Source organism: Silurus meridionalis, chromosome 17 (genome assembly GCF_014805685.1).
Source record: "Silurus meridionalis isolate SWU-2019-XX chromosome 17, ASM1480568v1, whole genome shotgun sequence".
NCBI lineage: Eukaryota > Metazoa > Chordata > Actinopteri > Siluriformes > Siluridae > Silurus > Silurus meridionalis.
This window is the reverse complement of record NC_060900.1, coordinates 9,604,267-9,628,665: the sequence shown is the minus strand read 5'-3', so window position 1 is coordinate 9,628,665 and position 24,399 is coordinate 9,604,267. Positions and strand designations below refer to the sequence as shown.

General features: G+C 37.6%; 2 protein-coding genes across 4 annotated transcripts in view; one reads left to right on the top strand and one right to left on the bottom strand.

Moving 5' to 3' along the window:
* LOC124400463 (dystroglycan 1-like) overlaps positions 1–4,507 on the top strand; it is an 8,357-nt gene extending 3,850 nt beyond the window's left edge. For both annotated transcript variants that reach the window (XM_046872323.1, XM_046872324.1), the window contains exons 2-3: positions 139–523; positions 1,320–4,507. In XM_046872323.1, coding sequence (XP_046728279.1) covers positions 284–523; positions 1,320–3,668 — 2,589 coding nt within the window. In that variant the 5' untranslated portion in view covers positions 139–283 and the 3' untranslated portion in view covers positions 3,669–4,507. The remainder of the gene's footprint in view (positions 1–138; positions 524–1,319) is intronic.
* Positions 4,508–8,247: 3,740 nt separating this feature from the next.
* LOC124400053 (DDB1- and CUL4-associated factor 1-like) lies at positions 8,248–23,979 on the bottom strand. Of its 2 annotated transcripts, none has more exons than XM_046871550.1 (25): positions 23,773–23,979; positions 20,983–21,106; positions 20,820–20,896; positions 20,621–20,694; positions 20,338–20,451; positions 19,417–19,554; positions 18,486–19,037; positions 17,944–18,045; positions 17,631–17,789; positions 16,887–17,066; positions 16,130–16,339; positions 15,858–16,027; positions 14,920–15,044; positions 13,576–14,641; positions 13,161–13,379; positions 12,814–13,012; positions 11,917–11,999; positions 11,696–11,780; positions 11,336–11,569; positions 11,106–11,199; positions 10,663–10,767; positions 10,387–10,460; positions 10,178–10,270; positions 9,369–9,666; positions 8,248–9,242 (listed from the first exon to the last, which is right to left on the bottom strand). In XM_046871550.1, exons 2-25 carry the CDS (start codon positions 21,099–21,101, stop codon positions 9,184–9,186), a joined length of 4,629 nt encoding a protein of 1,542 aa, XP_046727506.1. In that variant the 5' UTR covers positions 21,102–21,106; positions 23,773–23,979; the 3' UTR covers positions 8,248–9,183. The 2 variants fall into 2 exon arrangements, with proteins under 2 accessions (XP_046727506.1, XP_046727507.1); XM_046871551.1 differs by having other exon boundaries at positions 8,248–9,239.
* Between the last annotated feature and the right edge of the window lie 420 nt (positions 23,980–24,399).

Genomic DNA, 24,399 nt, shown 5'->3' with positions numbered 1-24,399 from the left:
TGCTTCAACTAAGTGACTCGGTTGAATTTATTTGGTATTCAAATTGTTGTGCTTTAAAGGAAGCATTCAATGTTGAAAACAGATTTTCATAGCAGGCCATAATATTTTTGATAACTTGCCTTTCCTTTCCCTTCACAGGATTTTGTACTTATGTGACATCGGGACCCCCTCATACTATGAGGACTGGCTGAGGAATCAAGGACAGAGGAGAGACAGCTGAGTTGATGGAAAGGAGAAGGAACCAAGCCTTCCTTTAGCCTAAGTGCTAAAAGGGTAAAAGAGGATGAGCCATCAGATTTGCATAATGCAAAGTGTATGGGGGCTCCTTCTGCTATGTCCCATGTCGTGGACATCAGAGCCCATAGTCATGGAACTGGAAGCCTCAATGCACTCCACTCTGCTCTCGGACGTGCAGGCGTCAATATCCAGGGTGTCAACAGTGTCGGACTCTGTTGCAGTGGTGGGCCAGATGTTCAGGATGAGGATCCCTCTGGTTTCAGAAGACTGTAGCGCCATAGACATTGTGAGTGTTTAAAGACAACATTTCAGCAGCAACACCCTAAAAAGTTTGTTGTTATATCAATGCAGTTCATTAACTATCCATGGCTTGAGGTCTGTACAGCTTTATGTGGGGGTTTCTTTCCAGTAACTGGGCGGGATAACAAGGATATTCTATCCCTAACATTTACCAAATTACATTTTCCATTAAAGCTGTGACTGGTTGTTTTAAAAGATGTGGTCCTATGCTTAATGTGTTTTAGTAGACATGATGTACCTCAATAATTTAACAAGCAGCATTGGGAATAACCGTATGACTTCTGAAACATGTTCTGCCAGTCAGTTTCAGTTTATCCCCCACCAACTTATTTTATTAAATCTGTGATGGAAATAGTGGAACAGTGCTGCTGTGAATTCTGCAAAGGAAAAATATAATGACGATCACATTAACGCGTGAATGCAGGACAGGGACCATACTTGTTTTATTAAAGGGCATGTAAGGCATTGATTTAATTGGATATCTCCAAAGGCTTCTTCACCATCTTTTTAAAATAAAACACAGAACATGTATAATGCTGTTTTACTGTGTGCCTAATCACAGTAATCACAGAAATATGGGCACTAATAATTCTGCACTCACAGAAACAACCCCAAAATAATGTTTTATAGCATATAAATCATTCATTTAAATAGTTTTATTTGAAAATCTTAGTCTAATTTAACTGTACTGAGAATTAAAAAGAACATTGAAGAGCAAAATACTGTATTTAAATGAATATATGTTTTTCATTTTGTCCTTTTTTTGTTCTTTCTCTTAACAGTTGTCTGGCATTGGCAGTGCCGCATTCCCCGAGTGGCTTTATTGGGACAGTCAGCTATGTCTTCTTCAAGGTCTACCACTAGAGGGGGATAAAGGTCTGTATCGTTTCAGCTTGTCTTCAGAAGCCTTACAAAGTCATGACGGCAGCATTCACAGTCACCTACTTCTCAGTGGAACCAAACTAAGCAGTAGCTCTTACACCAATGCCCGGCAACCGGATGTCTTCATTATCACAGTACACTCAGAGGATCAACAGGACATAGAATCTCTTCCGTTGGCACTTCAGACACAGTTTAATGAAACAAATCTGTGTATTTGTTCAAGGTACCAGCCAGCCACTGTGCTAACTATAATCCTGGATGCTGACCTCACAAAGATGAACTCCAGGGAGCGACTGGTGCTGCTGCAGAAAATGACTCTTTTTGCTAACGAGCCACCAGAGCGAATGCGCGTCAAGCCAGTTATCAACAACCGTTTTTTTGATATGACCGCTTTTATGGCTGGACCAGGCAACGCAAAGAAGGTGGTGGAGAACGGTGCTCTGTTATCATGGAAACTGGGTTGTGCACTTGACCAAAGCAACCTGCCTGATATTAGTGGGGTCCAGGTGCCAGCAAAAGATGGCACTATGTCAACTCTACTGGGTTACCCGGTGGTTGGCTGGTACATTGTCAATAAGAAACCTCAGGTGGTCAAGCGAATCAGAAGACAGGTCCATAACACTCCAACACCTGTGCCTTCCCAGTTTCCTCCAACCACTCACTTAGTTCCCGCAGAGCGTATTGTGCCTGCTCCGGCTTCACCTTTTATTGCTCCCTCTACTAACCTGTTGGTAAATCCTGCTCGTGGTCCTTTGCCTTTACCAGTTAAACCTACCATCCGTATGCGGGATCAGATAGCTTACACACCTGTCCTGAGCCAGCCACTACCCACTCAAGTCCTGGGCAGTACTAGCACTCTTACCCTGCAACCGACACTGACTCGCCCTGGTTATGTGGAGCCTACTGCCTCTGTTACTCCTCCAACAACTCGCAGACCCAAGATCTCCACCTCGAGAAAGGGTAAGAAAGCAAAGAACACACCGATGCCTAAAGAGCCAAAAACTACAGATGCATCTTCCAGCAGTCCAGTGACAAACCAAAAGCCTCAGTTACATAACTCCATTGGTGAAGTGAAAGTTTGGGTTGGGACATACTTTGAGGTGAAGATTCCAGCTAATACATTCTTTGATCAGGAAGATGGAAACACAGAAATGTTACAGCTATCATTGCAACAGAATCTCTACCAGCCACTTGATCAGGGCTTTTGGATACAATTTAACAGCAGTGGTCAGCTTCTCTATGGTCTTCCTGACCAGACCCATGTTGGCAGACATCAATTTTTAATGATAGCAATAGATAAAGAAAATTCAAGCACCATGGATGCTTTTGAGGTTCTTGTAAATCATTGGCCAGTTGATGACCAAGCACCGGTTGTTTTTACTGCTCGCTTTCAAGGAGAACTTAAAATGTTGACTGACGATATCCACAAGAAAATACTATTTTGCAAGAAACTTGCCTCTGCATTGGGTGATCACAACTGCAGTTCTGTCACTCTAAGAAATATCTCAAGCGGTTCTATTGTGGTAGAATGGACCAATAGCAGCTTGCCTAAAAATCCTTGTCCAGTAGAACAGATTCAGGAGATGTGTCTGAGGATTTCAGATGCTCAAGGTCATCCCACACCTATTTTTTACAGTGCAATGGAGCCAGAGTTCAAACCTATTAACATTGGGGCTCGTGGTACCAACAAATGCCAAAGGTTTTCATTTCTGCCACTAGGAGAGGTCTCCATTCCTGTATCACCAGAGAATATTTCTTTTCCTGTGCCATCCCCAGTCACACCGTCAACTAGCTCAGGCTGGCACAGCAGCGATGATGTCTATTTGCACACAGTTATTCCATCTGTGGTCGTAGCTGCCCTGCTGCTCACAGCTGGTTTCATTGCAATGGTTTGCTACCGGAAAAAACGGCGTGGAAAATTGACCACAGAAGAACAGGCCACTTTCATCAAAAAGGGAGTACCTATCATTTTCGCAGATGAGATGGATGATGCTAAATCCCCACCCTCTTCCAGCATGCCATTAATCTTGCGTGAAGAGAAGCCACCTATGTCACCTCCCCATTATGCAAGTTCAGCCTGTGGAGAAGTCCATCAAATCCTTGAGGAATATATCTCCTTCAGTGATGATGACCCCAGTGCTCCTCCTTATCAGCCTCCCCCTCCTTTTACAGTTCCTCTAGAGGGCAGGGGCTCTCGGCCGAAGAATATGACAGCCTACAGGTGTCCACCACCCTATGTGCCCCCCTAATAGCAAACTAGACAGTCTCTACTAGCTCATAGTAAACATTTTAAGAAAAGACATAGTCCAAATATGGAATAGATGAAGTGACTGGTTTTTATGTGTGTGAATAAAGCCCTTGATGTCAAGGCATGCTGGATTATTGTAACTCGAATGAGTGAGCAGTGCACTCAAAAAAAAAAAACATGATATTTTACAGGCCAAAACTTGGACCTTGCATCAATCTCTGACTCATGTCTAAATCAGTTCATTACAGAGCAGTAACTAGGATGTACAGGTTCAGAAAGAGGTAAAATTCAATACTTACGAACTGTATTTCAAAATGACAGACTTAAATGCTCTGAAGCATCTACTGCCCCGGAATGTCCCACATACTGACGGTGAGCTAGAGCTCCTGAGCAGAGACGAGGCACTGCCTAAACACATTTGGTGTCTGTATAGTTGATGTTTCTGATTTTTTTTTTTATAATGATATTTTTTAATGTCTTTACTTGCCTGGAAGCAACATTTCTATGAAGTATTATGTTTCTATGTTATAAATAAAATAAAAGGCAAATCACTGGTTATATCAATTGGATCATGAACAGCCTTATAGGCAGATAGACATTTGTGTAAACGATCATTTCAGCCTAATATAGAATCTCTTTAACCTTTGTATGCATTGCAGATCAAAAGCTACCTTGTCATTAAATTTGTTCATCAAATCACTGTCTAAATTAATTTGCAGAAATGCCCAGACTCCTCTGAAATCCTCGAATCCACCAAACTCTTTAAACACAGGTTTTTCGACAAAAGGTGAGAATTAATAAACTGCTGAATCTTTGTAGCCAATAAATAATCCAATTTTTTTTGTGTGTGGTTCTATCACTAGGGTCTCACCATGCTTTGCACATTGAAAACATCCCATACTTGTATCACCTTTTTCTGAGTTTGAAATATTATATACAAGTTTTCTCTCCTTCTGTTGGTTGTATTGTGGCACTGCATTTCTGTGCTTGTATATAATTGTGTCCTGGCTCAACTTGCGGGGGGAAAAGAAATATACTAGATCTTGTCGAACAAACAGAGGGGTTTATTATACAAGTGTTTCTAAGAAATGTGAGTATTATATTGTAAAACCAAAAATGTAGTACTTTTTGTGAATCTGATTAAACTGGAATGTGCATTAGCCTTCTGTTTTAAATGTTTCAGAAACACTGACCAGCAGAAGGAGATACGTGTTCTAGTACAGGAATAACCATATCAAACAACTGAAATGATTCAGTCTAATGTTTTTGATACTTTTTTGATACCTCTGAAAATTATATATATATATATATATATATATAAAAGCTAGAAAATGTGTGAGAACTGATGTGGAAAATACCAAGTCTCTCTAATAAACCGATTTCAGCAGTGGAATCAACATTGCTCATAAACATAATTGACAAATGAATTTTCAGTATTCTTAAAAAAAAAAAAAAAAGTAAAAAATGGTGCCAAAAGCTTTAGTTCACAACAATTATACTCATATAGTACAACTCTGAGTACAACTCAGGATGAACATACCTGTATAGTTTATCATTTAAGAACAATCTCACCACAAGGATGCAGAGAGTGGGGGATTCCTACCGCAACTTGCCAACAAAATGCAAACATTAAAATAAAAAATTAAAGATTAAAAGTTTTTGAGTTTGTATTTTAAAGATGTTCCACACATATATACAACAGCTGCCTGTCTACAATTTAGCCATTTTTACTTTATTTTATAGTTGTTTTATTTTTTTTACAGTTTAGGATTACATTTAATGGGCCCCATTTACGAAGCTGCATGCGAACAGATGAAATTTAATTTTCATGAAATCCCATAATTCTGGATTTTATTTATTTTTTAAATCCGACTTGTGCCACTGAATGTGTGTCAATGTATGTATGTCTGCATAAAGACTTGCGTGTGTAAAACTTGAATTGATTTAAAGTTAAAGGATTTTCACTGCACTTTAATATATGAAATATACTGTCATGATCAAATTGGTATTAAAAGTTATTTTTTAAAGTATTTACCAGACAAACTTGTCCATTGCTACTTGCAGAAGTGCTTAGTAAAGATATCGTCCTAAAATTACTTTCCTAGGTCAGGATCTAACATTACTATCCTTTTACATTATTGCCATTTAATTAAAGAGAGAAAAAGGACAATAAGCCTAAGCAAATATATGAATTAAGACAATTAAAACCAATAGATAAATAACAAACAAGACACAACTGGTTTAGTGCTCATTAATTATTATTATTATTATTATTATTATTATTATTATTACATTTTGTTGCTATAGAATAAATGAGCCAATATTTTTAGGCTTTATTTTGCTAAATCGTTTCATGCTCACAATTGTCTCACAATTATTAGGCTTAGAATAGATGCAACTGTCATCCCCTATGACTGAGATGGCATGATTACTATATCGCATATTGTTATACTTCACGGTGGTATAATTATTGTAAACAACATACATTTTCTGTTGAGAGTTTGTGTCCTACAACACTTAGCATGCCCCAAATACAGTGTCAGATCTTCTTAGCAATACCGGTTTATCACAAATTAGCAAAAGCAAATTATTTTCACTTGGCTGTTTTATGACTGTTTTATGTATGGCTGTTTTTATTTGATTAAACTTTTTTTTGGAAATAATGTTGAAATGGTCATTTGGTGAATAGAAATTCTTCCTTTCATATGGCTTCCTGCATTCTGCTTATTAATCTGTATAAAACAATGTATATGGGATGTCACAGAATAAGCAATCTGTCTTTATTTGTTATAAAGAAAAAAATGTAAGTGATTTGTCAGACTAATATTAATATATGACACTTTGAAAAATCATATTTCTAGAAAAAAGAGCAGATAAAAAAGCATAAATCCGAAACGATAAATACAGACCGTGACAGCAAAATGAAAATTATTCGGAAGAGACCAAATAAAAAGATCCTCATTAGTTTAAAAGAATGTTAAAAATGTGTAATTGAAATGTTGGCAATGCTGCAACTGGGTAGGAATGAATTTAAGAATGAATGATTTCAGTGAAAAAGCAGAGTGTTTTGTTATTGGGTTCCTGGCATGAGGTATTCAGTAACAGTTGATTGTGCCTGTTAAAGAAAAATGTACACTATTAATTGATCCAAATAATTTTTTTGTTTTCTTCATTACAATAATTACAATAATAGACAAATAAACATTTTATTCACACTGCTCTGTAGTTTGTGTCTCTGACAAATACATGAACTACTTACTGCATTCTACAGTTTTCCTTTAACCCTTTTCCTGCAGTCCAGCTCAGGAGGGTTTCTGTATTTAGATGAACATTGTAAGAGAAAAGTCCCACATTGCACAGACATGGAAATAGTGTTAATTTATCTTTTGTCTTGCTGCATGATGGAGTTTTATGTATATTCTTTATGAAACTGGCCTTCAAATTCTTACTGCTGCTGAGCGATACGCAGCATGTGCTATAACTTCTAGATTTCTGCTGTCAAAGTCTTTGAACATGATCCTTTCACCCCTGCCATGAGAATGCTGAGGTCTCTGGTCTGTAATTAGTATGGGCTTTTTAACAAATGGTCTTTATAGGGGTAACGAGGTCTTAGACCAATAGTAGGCAACAATCAAACATGCCAGACCTGGGCATCAAGACATGGCAGTCACCTGAGACAATATTTCTGATCACTTGAATAATCAATGAAAAATGTGGTTGTTTCAAATGGTGTTAGTCAAATATATTGTAGCTTTTTATTTGTAATTAATTCATTGCACAAACTGCAAAAATACCTCACCAGTCCAGTCTTGATCTTACAGTCTGTGAGGTATTGCTTGTGTTTGCATAGTGCAGGGTAACAGAGAGAATTTGGTGTGGACTTGTTTGGTTGGAATAAAAAACTGCACCCACACCGACTTTGTGAAAAGGTTCGGACACCCCTTGCATAATGCTTGCCTTGGTTTCCTTCCTGATTTCTCCCACCGTCTAAAAAGAACAATGCTGTAGACAATTCATCATAGTCTATCCATACACTGTGTGAAATTATGACTGCATAGCATGAAGGATCATTTATATTAATTGGGTCTCTTATTATTACATCTTCAATTCCAAGCACAGCTTTTTAATAGAACTTGGAAAAGTCACTGAATGAGATTTAGAAGTAGATTTTCTTTACCACCGAAGCATCACTTATCCACCAATATATTTCACAGTGGGTAGCATGTGCTTTTCCTTGTACGAGTCCTAATCCATTTAAGTCTTTCCTTACGACAACCATCTGTTGCGTTTGTTCTCAAAATTCCTTCCTTTTCTTAATCCATGTTACCTGATGTCAAAGATTTTACATGTGCAACCTCATTTATACACCAGGTTAACAGGACTTGGTTAAAGTATCAACTGTTCCTGTGAACAAAACTAAAATAAAATACATATTTCTTACAAATATGAATACATTTGGCTAATAAATTTCTAAACAATTTAAAAAGACAAACATAACCTCTATTAGCAAATGTGAATTTCTCAATCATGTATGTGTGCACACATTATACATTTTATTTCCTTTCATAATTCCCAGAGAATGCAAATGAACATATAGGCTTTATTCATTATTCATGAGATACAAACATCACAAAGCTGGGTCATTTAAGGATGTTTATAGTAAAAATACTTTGATACATTCTGTACAATAGACCTATACATTTAGGAGGGTATCGCCTAAAATCAAATTGTGGATATTACGGCAAAAAAAAACAAAACAAAGAAATGCTGGTAGAGGACCACTGATGCAAATGGCACTTGGATTGATTCTGCTTAATCTTGATTCTGACGTTTCAAATTGTACCCATACCAAAGTATGCAAACTAAAAAAAAAAACGTCTTTTTTAATAATTTTTTCTAATCTGAGCAAACTTTAGTGAAAACAATAAAGAGGATTTCTGGAAAGGCGTTTGTACCATTGGGTGACTCAGAACGACAAACATACTGGGAGCAATATGCCTGGCAAAGAAATGTACTGTTTAAGATCAAATCAGGTAAACAACTTTGCATCAGACTGACTGACAGACACACACAAATCACCCAGTATGGGTGGGTTTCAGACCATTAAAAAGAGACAAATGTCATACACATCATTTTAAAATGAGTGTCTACTTTTTTTTGTTCTCTTAAAAAAAGGAATACTTTCAAAAGTACTTTAAGGGACTTAAGAAACTTTTTCATGAAAACTATTTCTTGAAATGTTTATTTATAATCTAGAACACTTGCATCATCAAGCAACCCTTGAAACTATATGATCCTGTATCATTCATTTCCAGTAATATCAATTTTTAAAGAGCCCTTCAATCTGGTACACAAGTAGATCCTCCTCAGTATAGGAATCCTTGACTGAACCAGTCAAGTGCTCTTCTTCCAGCTTTGACAACATATTTTGGATTTGTCTTCTATTCTCTCAGTGGCATTCACCTTTGCAGTATGAATGAGATTGTGCTTCCTATTTTTTCTGCTGCCTCCATGGCTCACTCATTCAAGGAAAGGATTATGTCATCTTCCAGATCCGAGTTATCAGAGCTATCTGCTGAAATACGAATAAAAAAAAAAAGTGTTAAAAAAGTATGAGCATTGGAGAAGTGTAAAATGCCTGCGTGTTCTTTTCATTCTTTACACTTGTCCCAAATTCAATAATGAAAAGCCATTAACTCACTATTATCCATCACCAATTCTACATCTCCCTCGTTGTCTTCAGAATCATCCTCTTCGTCGTCGTCATCGTCGTCGTCATCGTCGTCGTCGTCGTCATCATCGTCGTCGTCATCACCCTCTTCCTCCAGGAGACGAGCAACCTCTTCATCATCAGATGGGGAAAAATCCTGCTCACCATCTTCCTCCTCCTCCTCACCATTATTCTCATTTTCCAGCTCAGCCATCAGGGGGTCTGTGTCAAGATCATCCATGTCGTCATCGGAGTCATCATCATCCTCATCCTCCTGATCTTCATCCTCCTTATAAGAAAAAGCAAACAAACCAATCAAGTTTCATTTTATACAATTCTATCCAGCCAATCCAGGCTTTCCAGAAGTAAATCCAGCCAATCAGGTGGGTTTAAGTCATCTTGTTAGTTGCTCCTCTCCTACAAGCACCAGGTGCAATATAGTGTACACAAAGGCCATTTCTGATGCTCCCACCATGTGGTCTTATTTAACAATGTTTTATACCAAGTAGTGTATATTCGAGTTTATATAATCGAAAAATACTGTTGGTTGTGTGTAAAATAGTGAGCACAAGAGGGGAAAAAAAAAAGTTTCATGCTGCAATACTTCAAGGTTGTTTTGAAAATGAAAAGAAAGACCAAGATTTGGTTTTCAGGATATCCTTGAGATCCAACATGTGAATGTAGTCAGCATGTGCAAATCCAGCCAAAGATTCTTCCAAAAACGTATTAGATATCTTACTTAAAAATGTTATTGAAAAAATATTGCATAGTCCAGGAAAATTAGGCCAAGATCTGTTCACCTGATCCTCCTCGTCCTCTTCTTCCTCAGCCAGTCTCTGCCGGCCAACTTCATAAAGTCGACACACTGTGTCCATATTTATAGAATCTTGGTTCTGATGTGGGGAAAAATTTATTACAGCTTCATTATTATTACAACAAAACCTCCCGTCCCCCAATCATTTCAACTAATCTTTTCAGAAATCTTCAAATAATAAACCAAACATCTTACTTCAATGACTGCCAGGTAACAGTCCTTTGTGTCGGTGCAGAGGTCAAAAATGTTCCTCTTCACATCAATGGTGGCTGACAGAAGAAAAGAAAACGTTCCCTGATAATCGTAACATACCAAAATCTCTGCTGTAGGACGTTTTGAACTACAGACTTAAAATCAACTGTTTAATTTAATTTGGCTACACACCTCAGTATCTGCATACACATTTAACACTAATATAAAGTAAGAGAAAAGGGGCAAGTGCATATTCATTAACTGTATAAAAGTTTGTACCTATTGGTTTGTAGTCAGTAGCATCAAAGGTTCTGAAGGAGGATCCAAAGGGACTTTTCATCTGCTGCTCCATCATTTCATCCTCATCATCAGCCTGAAGCATGGCTAAAAGATAGCATTTGGCCATTAATATGACAAAACAACTAGCTTCATTAGTACGGAAAAGTTACATCAAAAAAGTGTTAAAGTGGCCTTTCAATCTAGACAACTGTTTCAGAACTGGCTCTCCTTTTGGATTAGTGTTATGGGCACCTGTATTTTGGCAAGCTAAAAACCCAGTATAATAAGAGCCATGCATTTGATACAATTTGGTAGTGTGGCGTATCACAAAAACTTTCCTGTAGCTCAGTCAGACACCGGCTTTGTGTTAAGTAGGAATTCTGTACATAGAGAATGAAATCACTGTAAGAAGTTGTTTCATAGAAACATTAAAGCATGTTTACCTCCATAAATGACTGTTCCATTGTTGTTGAACACAATTCTGCACTGATCCAGTGCTGGTACAGTGTGCAGCAAATGGAAAGTCCTTAAGTCCCACTGGTTTTGTAGGTAAAGAAATGCAACATACATACTATAGAAAATCTCAGATACATCTCAGATTAAAACATTTTTTATACAATCTATGTGAAATGTAGTTAATAGTAAAATAGGACTACAAATGTTGAAAGGATACGATCTCTGTGTTGATGATGACTTCAAGGCCATTGGGGTGGAAAACGCCACTGATGTTCATGTTGAATTTATCAAACTTGTGGATGGCCTGTGCTGAACGCACATCCCACATAACCCCATCGTTTAAGACAAGGTCATCAGTTGGATTGAAAGTAGCACAATTCCGCTTATAGTTGTTTGCCAGGTCAGGGTTGTTTAAAGTGAGGGTCTTCTGCCCAGTTTGAATGTCATAAATCTGTTTCATTGAAAAAAAGATAAATAGGTAAATATACAAAAGATTATAGCTTTTTTGGTCTTTTATTTCAAATATTAACTCTCCAACATTTTCAAAATTTGCATACAAAATATGCAAGTTTCTTACATGGGCAATATGTTCCTTTGTTCCTATTACTCTGTCCTGGGAGAGCTTACTGAATTCCACATAATGATCATCTAAAAAGGAATGCCTACCAATAAAAAAAAAAAAAAAGTTTTGTTTTTTTGTGTAAAAAAAGAGGGGGGTTCAGGGGTAGGCAAAAATGTGTTGCGTGGTATGTTTATAGAGACATTTGGAGCGATTTTGTTTAGTGTTGTTAGACTCACTTCATTATGAAGACAGATTTCATTCCCCAGAGGGCAGATAAAGGATAACTCCATGAAGCAGATGTTAACAGTAAAGACCCATCCTGCAAGAGACAAATTCTTAATTGCATAATCGCATAAATGTAATGTGCAAATCATGAAGTTTATTAGCAAGCAGGATGAACATGAAGATTAGGGGGGGATAAATAAATAAAAAAAATATTTTACAGGTAAAAGAAAAACAGGTAATGCTATTATTTATTTGTCTTTTTAATGTTTTAAATATTATTTTTGTTACTACAAAAAAAAAAAATGAAGAAACAGTTATCGACCGATAGCGGATTTTACGGATACCGATACCTAGGTTGGATCGTAATCAATCAATTTTAAAATGGATACTTTGTGAAGGCATTCAAAGATTGCTATTTTAAGCATGACTGTTTGGATTTATGTAAAAGAGTAACGCTTTACAATAACATTTTATTTGTAACATTAACCGAAGTTAATAAATGCTTTATTGTTTGTTAATTTCAATATTTACCAGGTTCATTTTCATTTTATCTTTTAACTTTAGTTAATGCACTATGAACTAAAATGAATGAGGTACAGAGTCACAGGTCAAAACGAACAGCATGTAGTGTCAGTGATTCACCTCTAGAGGCAACTCTCATACTGTATAATGACAGCTGTTCCATTGCAGACACAACCCGGAAAATAGATTCAATAGATTATTAAATCGGTATAGATTTTTGTTGATACCTCCAGCAATCGTCTATGAGTGCCAATTAAACACTATCAGTGTTAATTAAACATAATTAAGAAACTTAGTTCGGCAAGCATAAATATACAATAATTCCATTTCCAAATCAATTTTTGGCACCAAGTAATCCAAGTAATCGTAATGTCGTGTATACATACCCTGGATGGCTCAAGGTGTGTAATGGCTGAACTATGGCAGCTGTAACTGGCTTCCTCTTGTCCACTAAATACGTTGTAAAGTTTGAGCTGCCCAGTGCATGTGCCCAACATGAGGAAACGCTCCCTTGCTGAGAATGCACAACACATGAAGCCGCTCTCATCTTCCTCTGCTTCCCTGAATACAGAGATTGGCCTAAACCTTAATGAACACACACAAACAAAACCCAAATTCATTAAATCTTTTATAAGCAGTACACATTTCCTTGGTTAGATTGTAAAGAATTATGCAAATACACACCACACACATACTATATTCTTGGCAAAATATACTTTATTTATTAAACTACCTGCTGAAGATGAGATGCCTGTCGAAGCAGCCTCCATCCACCCCTCCATATTTTGGATAGGCGACCCTGCGTGTGTGACGTGCAGTAAAGTTTATGGGTGCCTGGCATCTCTGCTTTGGCTCTGGACACTGGTGGGGCATGAAGAGACTGAACGGGGGGCACGTGGTGACCGGGTTTTTACAACGAGCATGCTGCTCTCGCAGGTACTCCGTTATAATACTACAAAGAGAAAATGTCAACAACACATGCCTCATGCTTGAGAATGCCAATTGTGTGAAAAACCAAAATCAAACTCTTTAAGAAGACTCTCCAAATGTTGGACACTTTTTGGTCACTTGTGTTAAAAAATATACAGTTATCTTTTTGATAATTATATTTATTGAACCGTTAATATAAAAAAAGTGTAGCACCAAACCTATCAAGAGCTGGAGGTGAAGGAAGGTGGCGATCCAACTGTTTCTTCATAGCTGGACTCTGGCTAAACGCACCATGGTCGGATTTTTGCCTCAAAACACGTGGTTTCTTCAATCCTGCAGTATAGGTAGATGGCCGTTCCCTCGAGAACACGATTCTTCCAACAAGAGGAGAGCCAGTGCTGTGGTGAGATGACACAGGAGGGGCTGGGGGTGGGGGTTGTGAGGTAGATGGCCGGGGCTGTAAATGAAGAGATGAAGTCGGCCCATGAGAGGCATGGCCTCCTAGCCGTGCTGCCACGCCATTGGCGAGGCGAGGAGTCCGTGGGATGGCAGATGGTGTGGGGGGCGTGGACACAGTTTGTGAAAATGGTACTACGCTGGCATGAGCATGAGAATGAAGGCCCATGGGCAAATCAGCCTCTTTGGTTAGTGCTGAAGCTGTATCAGTTAGACCTTTTGACAACAGATGATTCCGGACAAGCAGAAGCAACTCCTTCTCAGGGAATGTGATGCGCGTTTGTGCTACAACATTGGCACGCTGCAACCGTGCTAGTGAAACATCCGTGCCAATTAGCAGCGGCTTTCCAGACACTTGCTCAATGAGCTCAGCAGCATATTTGCAAAAGCGGACATGGTCATTGCGTTTGTCTTGAAGCACAGGCTCCTTCATTAGCTGCTGGATCTGCCCACTGCTGAACAGCGGTAACTTGCTAATAATCTGCCTCACGGTGGTGCTTCGTGCTAAACCCACTAACGCTTTGCACGATAATGCGCGAATTTGGTCGGCATCCGTTATCGGCATTTTGATTGTGAGGAGCGAGAGCAAGACCTTGATGCCATTATTGGACTGGACCACATTCCACATTTTGGCTAGGACGCTTTCACTGGTGCGGTGGCTCTGGGGAAGACGCCGTCGTGGTGCTCCTGAGATGAATTTACCGATGCTAGAGATGCGCTTGTCAGGAGCACACACACAATTAATCACCACCTGAAGAGCTGACTTCTGGATCTCAGCATCGTTCACAAACACTTCACCTTCGGCTACTACCAGGATGATGCTCATGCCTTAAATGGATTAAAAATAACAACCAAACTGAAATCACTGGGAAAAAAAAATCAGCATAAAGCAAACTCCAGTTTGTTACTACAGAAAAATGTGCTATTCAGCTTTTGCTTTCTATTTCATTTAAATAAACTGATGTAATCCCTTACTATACCAAAACAGTATAAGAGAATGTGTGATAATCAGACTAAAATCATATCATTACAATAATTATAATTATTACAAACAATCATTAATAATGATTGAGAATATTAACAACATTAAATCAACAATCCCTCACCTACTGTGGAGATGGTAGAGCCTCCTTCATCCAGCACAGCCACGTTTTCAGCCAAAAGGAGCTGCGTTTTTGGGATAACAGTCAGAATACTGAGGATGTCCAGTGCATATCGCACTGTGTCACTCCTGTCAGATAAAATAGCTACAGTTAAATTCAAAGCTATCAAAATAAAAGCAAACATAAATCAGGTGTTACACACAGCTGCCAAAAGCTGATCAATCAGTTTTAAATTAAGTACATTTTTATGTTAGTATTCAATATTTTTTTTTTTCCCAATTTAGCCAACAGTAACAAATTTCCAATAGAAAAACTAGCAAAAATCCGGTACGCTATTTTAATAGCTAAGCCAAGTCTCTGCATATTATTTACAGTTTTTCTGTATACACAAGTATGAAAAATTGCTGACTTATTTCTGCTAAAATATAATTGATATAATTGTTATATTGTTACACAGAAAAAAAAAGATCAGATATTTATTATTAAATTGTTTATATTATTATTTAATTTAGTCTCTAACTTCTGCTAATTTATTTTTGCAGTCTTCAAATATACTGAAACAAACATATGAATCACAGTTTCCACATTTTTGCAAGATTACAATCTGGATCGAAAAGTTCAACAATAATAATAAAAATAATAAAATAAAATAAAAATAATAATAATAAATAAATAATACTATATATTCTAATAGAAATATATCTAATTTGCCGTAACACAATCTACACCACTGGTTTAGTGCCCCCTCCTGTGCAGAAGATGAATTGCGGCAAGAACCTGAAGCTATTCCATCCCTGCCAGTTAATGATTATTAAATAATTAAAACACTTACTGTATAATTATTCCATATAAAAGTTACATTTTTCAAGCTTGTATTTTTGTTACACAAATCCAGTCTTAATTCATTTTAGAGTTTCTTGATTCCTGATCCTCCTTCTCACCTGCCGTAATATGTCCTCCAGTCACAGGCGATGGAGATGAGCTGCAGAAGGAGTTGTACACAGGACAGTTTGTGGAAGACCTCGGCAGGCTCCCAATACAAGCGCACAGGCCCATGCTCAATAAGGAATTCTACCATTTCCACCACCTGATCATGAGTGTAGGAGCAAGGCTGAAACACAAAAACTCGAGTATACTGTCATCTATACACCAAAAAATGCTTTTAGAAGGAGTAATGGTCTAACTATTGGTCCATAGTTACTGTAGACTTTACCTTGTAGTAAGGCTGGGGATGAATAGGTGCTCCTCCCTCTGTGCGTTGTAGACTCTGCTTCACTTGTTCCACTTTAATGGCCAGGTGGGCTTCAAAGTACCGGCGAAGAGCCATGCACGTGTGTTTGGCTGTCTGCCTGCTAGAGAAAATCTCATCATCGCTCAACAGTGCCCCCTGATCTTCAGGATTCAAGATCTCCAGAGTGCTTATCTGCATGCACACATTACATAACTTTTTATCAGACCCAGTACTAGGCATATGAATTACCAGCTGCAAGAACAAGATCAATGTTATCTTTCAAATACTGAAAATACTTCAACAGCAGAAAAGTAGCATGCTTATAATGTGGAGAACTTTTAACACTGTGCTTGGAAATACATTAGCACTACATACTGCATAACACTGTTATGGGGAACAATGACAACTAAATTTTTATACACTGCATTACATGGTGACTCATGATACCCAAACAATTATTTTATTTTTAAACTGAGGACAATAAAAGTTTGTTAAAGTTAACAATAAATTAATGTGATTTATAAAAATGAATTCCACTCATTGCATTTTTAATAAAAAGTTAGCTTTGAAAGTGATCTGAAATCTGAAAGTGGTAAAATCTCAGTTAACTATAATTGAACAGGCGTATAGCTTTAGACTATTTATATTTTATATCTGTGTAAAGCTGCTTTGAGACAATGTTCATTGTTAAAAGCGCTATACGAATAAAAATGAATTGAATATTTGTGGATATACAAACCAGGTTGACAAGACGTCTGAGGCCATCCTGGTTGTCGAAGAGCTCAAGCACAGCTCGGAACGAGAAGCAAATGGAGAAGAACATGGTAGCATGACAGCAACCGGAAGCATGAGAACACTCCAACAGCCACAGAGTGTAACTCACCACCTCTGCTAGGAGGGAGTGTGGTAGCATACACACCTGTAAAAATAATTATGACTGTAGCAAATTCAATAGTTTTATGCAAGAACTACAAGTAGGTAATAGCTGTTTGTATCAATTCATCACAAAGCTAAACATATGGTTTTATATTGTTCCAACAGCATTAATGAAAATTAAATTAACCTATAAAAATTGGTGTAGTAAAAAATAAATAAAGATTAAAGTTAAACAAAGTTTCAAAAAGAAAAATAAGCAATTTCTGCCTTCCGGTTCTTACTATTGGTAAAGTTCACAGAGGAAAGTGTACAGCTTGAATATCCATTGCTCAAAAGTTATTGGAGATGACAAGCTCTGACTATATGCCACATCCACTTAATGAACTGCAGGATTTAATACATGGCAGAAGCAGGAGGCCAGTGTGTCCAGGGGGCTGAAGCTGCTATCCTAGAATTTAAGCAACCTACCAATGTTAATAAAAAATGTGCCTATGATATTGTTTTCACCCCCTTCGAGCTGGTAAACAATTTAAAAACAGTCACATATTTTATTTTCCCGATGTACGCTACAGTGATTTTTTTTTCTTTGATATGGAACATCTCTTACTCTTTCCATAGCATCTTGGTTATAGGCAAGATAATAAAGACAAAGAGAGACTCCAGTGGCAGCCATGGATGGCCGTGGGATTTCCAAAAGCTTCTGCACTCCACCATGAGCCACAAACTCTGCTGCAAACTTCTTATGCAGCAGGAGAGAGGCCAGATACTTAAAACACAAGAGATACTTGCATTAAGAATAGTCCATTAAGTAGAACAGAGTTTAAAAGATTCAATAAATAAACCAAACTACAATAAATACTTGAGAAGTGTTTGTGCATTTTAAGAGTTTGGTACATGATCTGGCAAATAGAGGGAATTACCTTGAGGGCCTCAAAGGTTAATTGTACATCGTTGGTCTGTTTTAGATCCATGTAATGCATGAGGAGCTCTCGAGCACCAAGCTGCATGAACACAGCCAACAGCTGCCCAAAAAAACAACACACCCGTGTAAAAAGCATGAACAACATATCTATTGTATAGGTGCCCAGCTGCCATGTCATGTTGGGAGGGAAAAAAAAACATGACAGAATGGAGCACTCAAACTTCTGAACTGCATGTGGTTTTTGAAGCTCTGTATAAGCATGCCAAATATCAATCAATTCAGTAGGATAAAGTTGCTTTGCTATTTCATAATAGGTGATGTTATATTTCTATAAATATTAGGAATGTTTATTTTGTTTATTTAATTAAGAATTCCTTGTTAGATTAGGTTTATTTTCTATTATATTCGTATAACCCTTTTTGCTGCATGAGGTAAGCTGACTATAGAGCTATAGGTTACAGTAACATTATCTCAGTTTGCAAAAAATGTACATGTACAAAAAAAAAAAAAAAACACTGTTGTACATAAACACAACCTCACCTCCTGGTACTCCCCCAATGGTGTGAGGTACTGAAGAATGAGACGCTGCTCAATGCCTGGTATAAGTGGATACAAGTGGTAGTTGTTCCCAATCACCCATGGGCTCATCTCTGACCAGCTGCTGTTGGACAACTCGCTAAAGGTGCGCTCTGGGTCTGGCAACGAGAAGTTCAGCTTCTGTTTGGCCTTTCTGCCATTCTCTCGCTCCAACCTCTTCCTAAAATCTTTTGCTCCCTCGCTAGGGTTCTCCAAATCAGACTGGTGCGGCATTGGCAATTTCATCACCCCTTTGACACCAGAGTGGATTCGGCTGCTGCTTTTCTGGGTTAAACTGGGCTCAGGTGAAACCGCGTCATCCGATTCATGCCCAAAGCTGTTATTTTCTGAGTGATTGTGTGTAGGGCTGGGCGAAAACTTTCCATCCACTGCTTCCTCATCCAGAGGGAGCAGGGGCTCCATGCTCTTGCGGAGACTGCTCTTACGTTTGAAGTCTTTCCTGCTTTCAGCCTCTTTCTCCTGGAGTTCTCTAAGCCTCTGTAGCATTAAAGGAACCTAGAGTAGTAAAAGTGGGAAACGGTTTTTTTTTTTAGAGCTCTTTAATTCTCTGATTCTGTTTATTACTGACGAATATTGATAAGAAACGTTTACTTTTAACTTAATGTATAAGCAGAACAGAGCACAGAGTAACAGCTAGACATTAAAACATCGTAGTATGACAATCTCTGAAATTAAATTTTCTTTTGACTGGAGGCTCATATGTTCTCTATCAACTTTTTACAGTAAAATCTAAACTTTTTACTGATCTGTGCATTAATGCTCTGTAACAAGATTATTACTATTATTAATATTAATTAACCTAAATGTGCAATTTCTTAACTATATGAAGTGTGTTGGGTGTGATGATAAAGTGCCAAGTGAAGGTGGCACAGACCAGAACAGAGTTCTCCTCACGGTAGTTGGCAGCAATGTCCTGATTCTCCATGGCTCCTGCAAGCAAACCTGTAGCATAGATTCTCAGGGGCTCCTCAGCCTCCCGAGCCCATTTAAACAGGCGCTCTACAATACCCTCCTAAAAAACACACACAAAATATCTTACATTGATACAAGACATTCATGCACACCAGATCACCACTTCCTACACCTCCTTCCTGTCTTTCCTAAAGAAACTGAGAATCGTTTAAATACAGTCCAAATGATTTAAGGATTACTATTTGCTACTAGATTGCAAATATAGGAAAGCTCAAAACTGTAATCAGTCAGACAATCTCTAATTCTACATTCTCATCAATAATGCATAATATATTTAGTTTATTGTAATTTAATAATGCTTAGTCATAAAGACATGTATACATTCATCAGGTTGAATTTGTTCTCATTTTAAGAACATTGAATACAAAAATAAAGCCTCACTTGACTGTACATTAATCACGTATCAACAAGGCACATTATTCATTAAGACCAAGAGGCCGTGATAGTGGCAGGCTTATTAACTTTAACTCCCCAATGAACATCATAGAATTATAATTAAAGCTTACTGTACTTCCTACATTGGTTAAGAATAGTTTTCTGTACAGACATATTGCAAGTTAAGTTGGTGGTGTTTTGTTTTTTTTTTAAGTTGGTATGTTTTTTTTTTGTCTTTGCTGCATTCTAGGTTAGGCCTCTCTTGTAAAACATTTATCTTTTAAAAAGTTAAATAAATGGTTAATCTAACTTGAAATTCAGGTCAAAGGTTCAATACAGACAATAGCAAGTCAGTTCAACCTTAACCACTTAGCCCTGTCCTTCGTTTCCTTCTGCTTTAAAAAAAAAAAAAAAGTCTTAAAAACTTAAGTAGCCAAGTCTTCTTTACCTTCTCCTGAAAGACCACTGCAGTCTCCAGGCCAGGCATGATGTTCAACAAAAGGCGACATGCTGCGGTGTTTAATGGAACTTCTCTGCTTGTCATGACATACGAGTTCACCAACTGTATATACATTTTTATATAAAATGACACCAGTATTATTAATTATAAACATGTACAGTAAACTAAAGTACCTTAAGATCTGTAAAGCATAGTCAGGAGGTTTTATACCACCCCCCCCCCATGATAAATAGCCATGTGTCCCCTGTGGATGAGGAAGTGTGTCTCTTACCGCATTCATAAAGTCATCATTCTTAAATAAGATCTTCAACAGGTGTCCCAGCATGCACTCTGGGTTTGCCCGTCCTGAAAGGCAAAACAAACAAAACTGTGTGTGAGATGTAGTCAAGAATTCAGAATCAAGAAATATACTGGGGAAAAGGGAGAAGGACCAACCGAAAGAACTAAAAACTAATAAAAGAATGCAAAACCTGGATGGCGGTCATCAAATGGGTCTGGATCAGCTTTGTGGTACTCCTCAGTCTCCCTCTCCACAAGTTCTGATATTCTGAAGAAGAAGAAAAAAAAAAAGACCAAAAATAAATAAATAAATTATATGTGCATATTATGGCGTGCATGTGGAAGTTCTCTCACTTGGTCAATATGTTGACCAGGTCCTGACTATTGCCTTGTTGTTCTCGCTCCCATTGCTCCAGCAATGCTGTGAGCTCTGCTTTGGAGTCCACGCTGCCTTCGGGGGCAGACGCCATCATGCGGTCTGCAAGATACAGAGAGACAGATTGGTAAAAAAGACAAACAGAGCAGTTTGAATTAAGTACAAAGCAATAAGACTGTGGGAAGAATAAAGTAGCAGAGTAACAGCCTTAAAGGGGAGCAAGTATGCTGGTAGGAAACTTCAACATCAAACATGTTTAAACGATAAAATAAAGTGCGGCACTTTCAGACCATGGTGCTGTACAAGGGAATTTGCTTTATTTGACGGACGCCAGACACTACAAAATCTCTGCAGAGAGGCAGAATATAGACAACTGTGTAACAGACGAACACGTGATTTATACTTTTGTAACCATGTATTTCTGCAAGCAGGTCTGGGCATTATGTGCATCAAATTAACATACATACATACATACATACATACACTCACGGCCCACTTTACTGGGAACACCTGTTTGTTTTTGCACCATACTGTGTAAACTCTAGAGACTATTGTTTGTGAAATTCCCAGGAGATCAGCAGCTTCTAAAACGTTGAAACTAGCCCATCTGGCACCAACCACCATAAAACAGTTGAGAGATCAAACTTTTCCCCACATTCTGACGTTTGATGTAAACATTAACGGTAGATCTTAAAATTTGTTTTTAAATTTTACTTTTTTTCCCCCCATTCTGCTGCTACATTATTGACTTTAGATAATGGCATAAATAAGCAGATGTACAGGTGCTTCCATTAAAGTGGGACGGTAAATTGGACACTAGAACGCAGTGTTACATAAAACCCCATTGAGAGAGAAAGTGATGTCTAATTATTCCACTTCAAAAGTAATCAAATTAATTCAGCAAACATGGATGCTTTTTAATTGTGTTAATATGGATTAAACCAAGTTATGAGCCATTATGTAAGATTGCATCCTCTCCAGCCTATGAAGGACAGAAAGCATGGAATGCAGTGGGAGTGGATCTTGTATTGTTAACGTGTTGTAAATATCATATATCTGTAGCAACAATTTAAAAAAAAAAAAGAAACGAAACAAACAAAATAGCATATGACTTTTACATTAAACTGAAAGGCTGAAGCCTGGCACTTAACTTGCACAACTTATGATATTGAAAATAGAATTGTGTTAATATGGACATGTAATATACATGTAATTACAATTAGGGGATACGTCAATATGTATTAAAGCACTTATTTAAATATAATCATACCAAATTAACTATAAAAGTGACCATTTAGGTTACCCAAATATTAAGGCTTATTAAAAAACTAATAACTGTAGTTAAACTGAAGAGAAATTTCTTTCACCAAGTTTCTATTCCAGGTTTAGAAAGAGAACAAATCAACAATAATACGAATATAAAACTTTTGGACCCAGGTGTTCACACATCATCAGAAAGGGACCAAAATTATGACCAGCACACAAAGGCAACATTTTTGAATATTTTCATGCCCTATCTTTAAAAGGTTATTTACAGTAGTAATCGGTATATACTTTATTTACAAACATTTAGAAATTGATTGCCAAATCTGACCATTTAATGGTTGCTACAGGGATAGTGTTAACATAAAAACAAAAACATTCTGAAAACAGAACATTAAAATGATTAATATTATAGATAAGTAACATTAATTATTAAATAAAATGACTAAGTTATAAGCAATATGTTGAGACTCACTCCCTTTAACTTATTCTGCCCATGGTTGCAGTGAACCTGGAGCCCATTCTATGGACACTTGGTGTGCGAATTGGGATATACCCCACATGAAACACCAGGAGGGGGGAAGAAACTGGAAAACCACATGGGCATGACGAGCACAGAATCTCACAGAAGGTAAACTGAGCCTGTTGAACCTGAGACCCCAAAGCCATGTTTAACACTACCCCCCAAAAAATATTACAATTATACACAAATTAAACAATGTGACCCTTTATACTAGCACACCACTGTAAAGCCATTTCCAAGAATTGCAAAATTAGTAAAGTAAAAATTCCCTGTAACTGTGTGATTAGTCTTGTTTAGAACAAGAACACAGAGACATGTTCACTCCTAAAGTCACTATTTCAACATGTTTAAATTCTGCTGCAATATTAAGACATGGCACTAGTAGTACATTTCTCACTGAACGCAGATGCAAAAAAAAAAAAATAATAATAATAATAAAAAACAATGTAAGCCAAAGACTTTGTTGGAAAAAAAACACAATTAGTGGATCAAAACAAGCTATAAGCACATTGATGTGAATAGAATAAATTGGTCCAAACACTACTGAAGTGAATCAGCCACTTACATGACTAACATAATAATCACTTCAATAGCATTTCCAGTGTGACTTTTCTGCTCTTTTTGTTTAAACCAACACACTGTTTAGTGAGTCAATTACAATTTTGTTTGCAGGAAAGCATTTGTCTATAGGCAGTTCTTTAAAACGTTCAAGCTTTCCTGCCAGAGAAAACATTAACAAACTGTACTTTACAACTATATAACATGCATTCGTACAAGTTCTTATCTAAAGCGGAGTTTGGTGTTAGCAAAGGTATACCACAGGATTTGATGTAACTAAACTAAACATTTAATAACCCTAAATTTGCTAAACATGTGCTTCGCTTTCTGGAAGGGAACACTAACACTAGTAGAGACACATGCCTGTCACCATAGCGAGTTCGCTAAATGCTAACAGTATGTAGCGTATGTTAGCATGTGTTACCTCAAACCTGTAGCACCCAGTTCCAGTCCTGTTCCTCAGCCGACTCCGTTTCCAGGATAAAAGACGAGGGGAATAACTTGCTAAGAAATCTTTCGAAAAGCACCTTGTTGCTTGCCTTTGTAATATTTAATTCCAAACTGCCGTGCGCATGAAGTTTATCATGGCGACCACTGGGTATACGTCACGGTCTGCGACCACTGTCTCATTTTAATGACGTGGAATTGTTTTAAAATACGAGTTCCCGATTGGTCCACTATTTCTCCAGCTTTTACTAAATGTCCCCGTGTCTCACCCAAAGCCAACCTTCATCAGTGGCTTCCACGGTCTTGTCCGCTCCGTCTACATTCTATCAGAATCACTGACGTGTTTTAATATATTTTGTCCATGCATATGTATAACATTTATCCCAGTAGTACATTTAATTAAATTTCAAAGCGTTTCTATCGGGTGTGCTCTACCTCATAACTATGGATGAAGCCTGCGGAATATAAAGGGGAAGGCAGATCCAGTTTTAGACCTACTACCGAAAAAGTGCGCACTGTGAGCACATGCGGGATTTTATTTGATTTTTTACAACACACTCTTTGTTGCTTAAACTTTTCCATTATCGCCCTTTTCATGCATTTT

Coding starts and splice junctions, on each gene's coding strand:
- LOC124400053 (XM_046871550.1), bottom strand. CDS start 21,101: ATGATGGCGTCTGCCCCCGAAGGCAGCGTGGACTCCAAAGCAGAGCTC. Junction 17,790..17,943: donor TAACCTTTGAGGCCCTCAAG/GTAATTCCCTCT, acceptor TTGTGTTTTAAG/TATCTGGCCTCTCTCCTGCT. Junction 9,667..10,177: donor AAGAGGACGAGGAGGATCAG/GTGAACAGATCT, acceptor TTTTCTTATAAG/GAGGATGAAGATCAGGAGGA.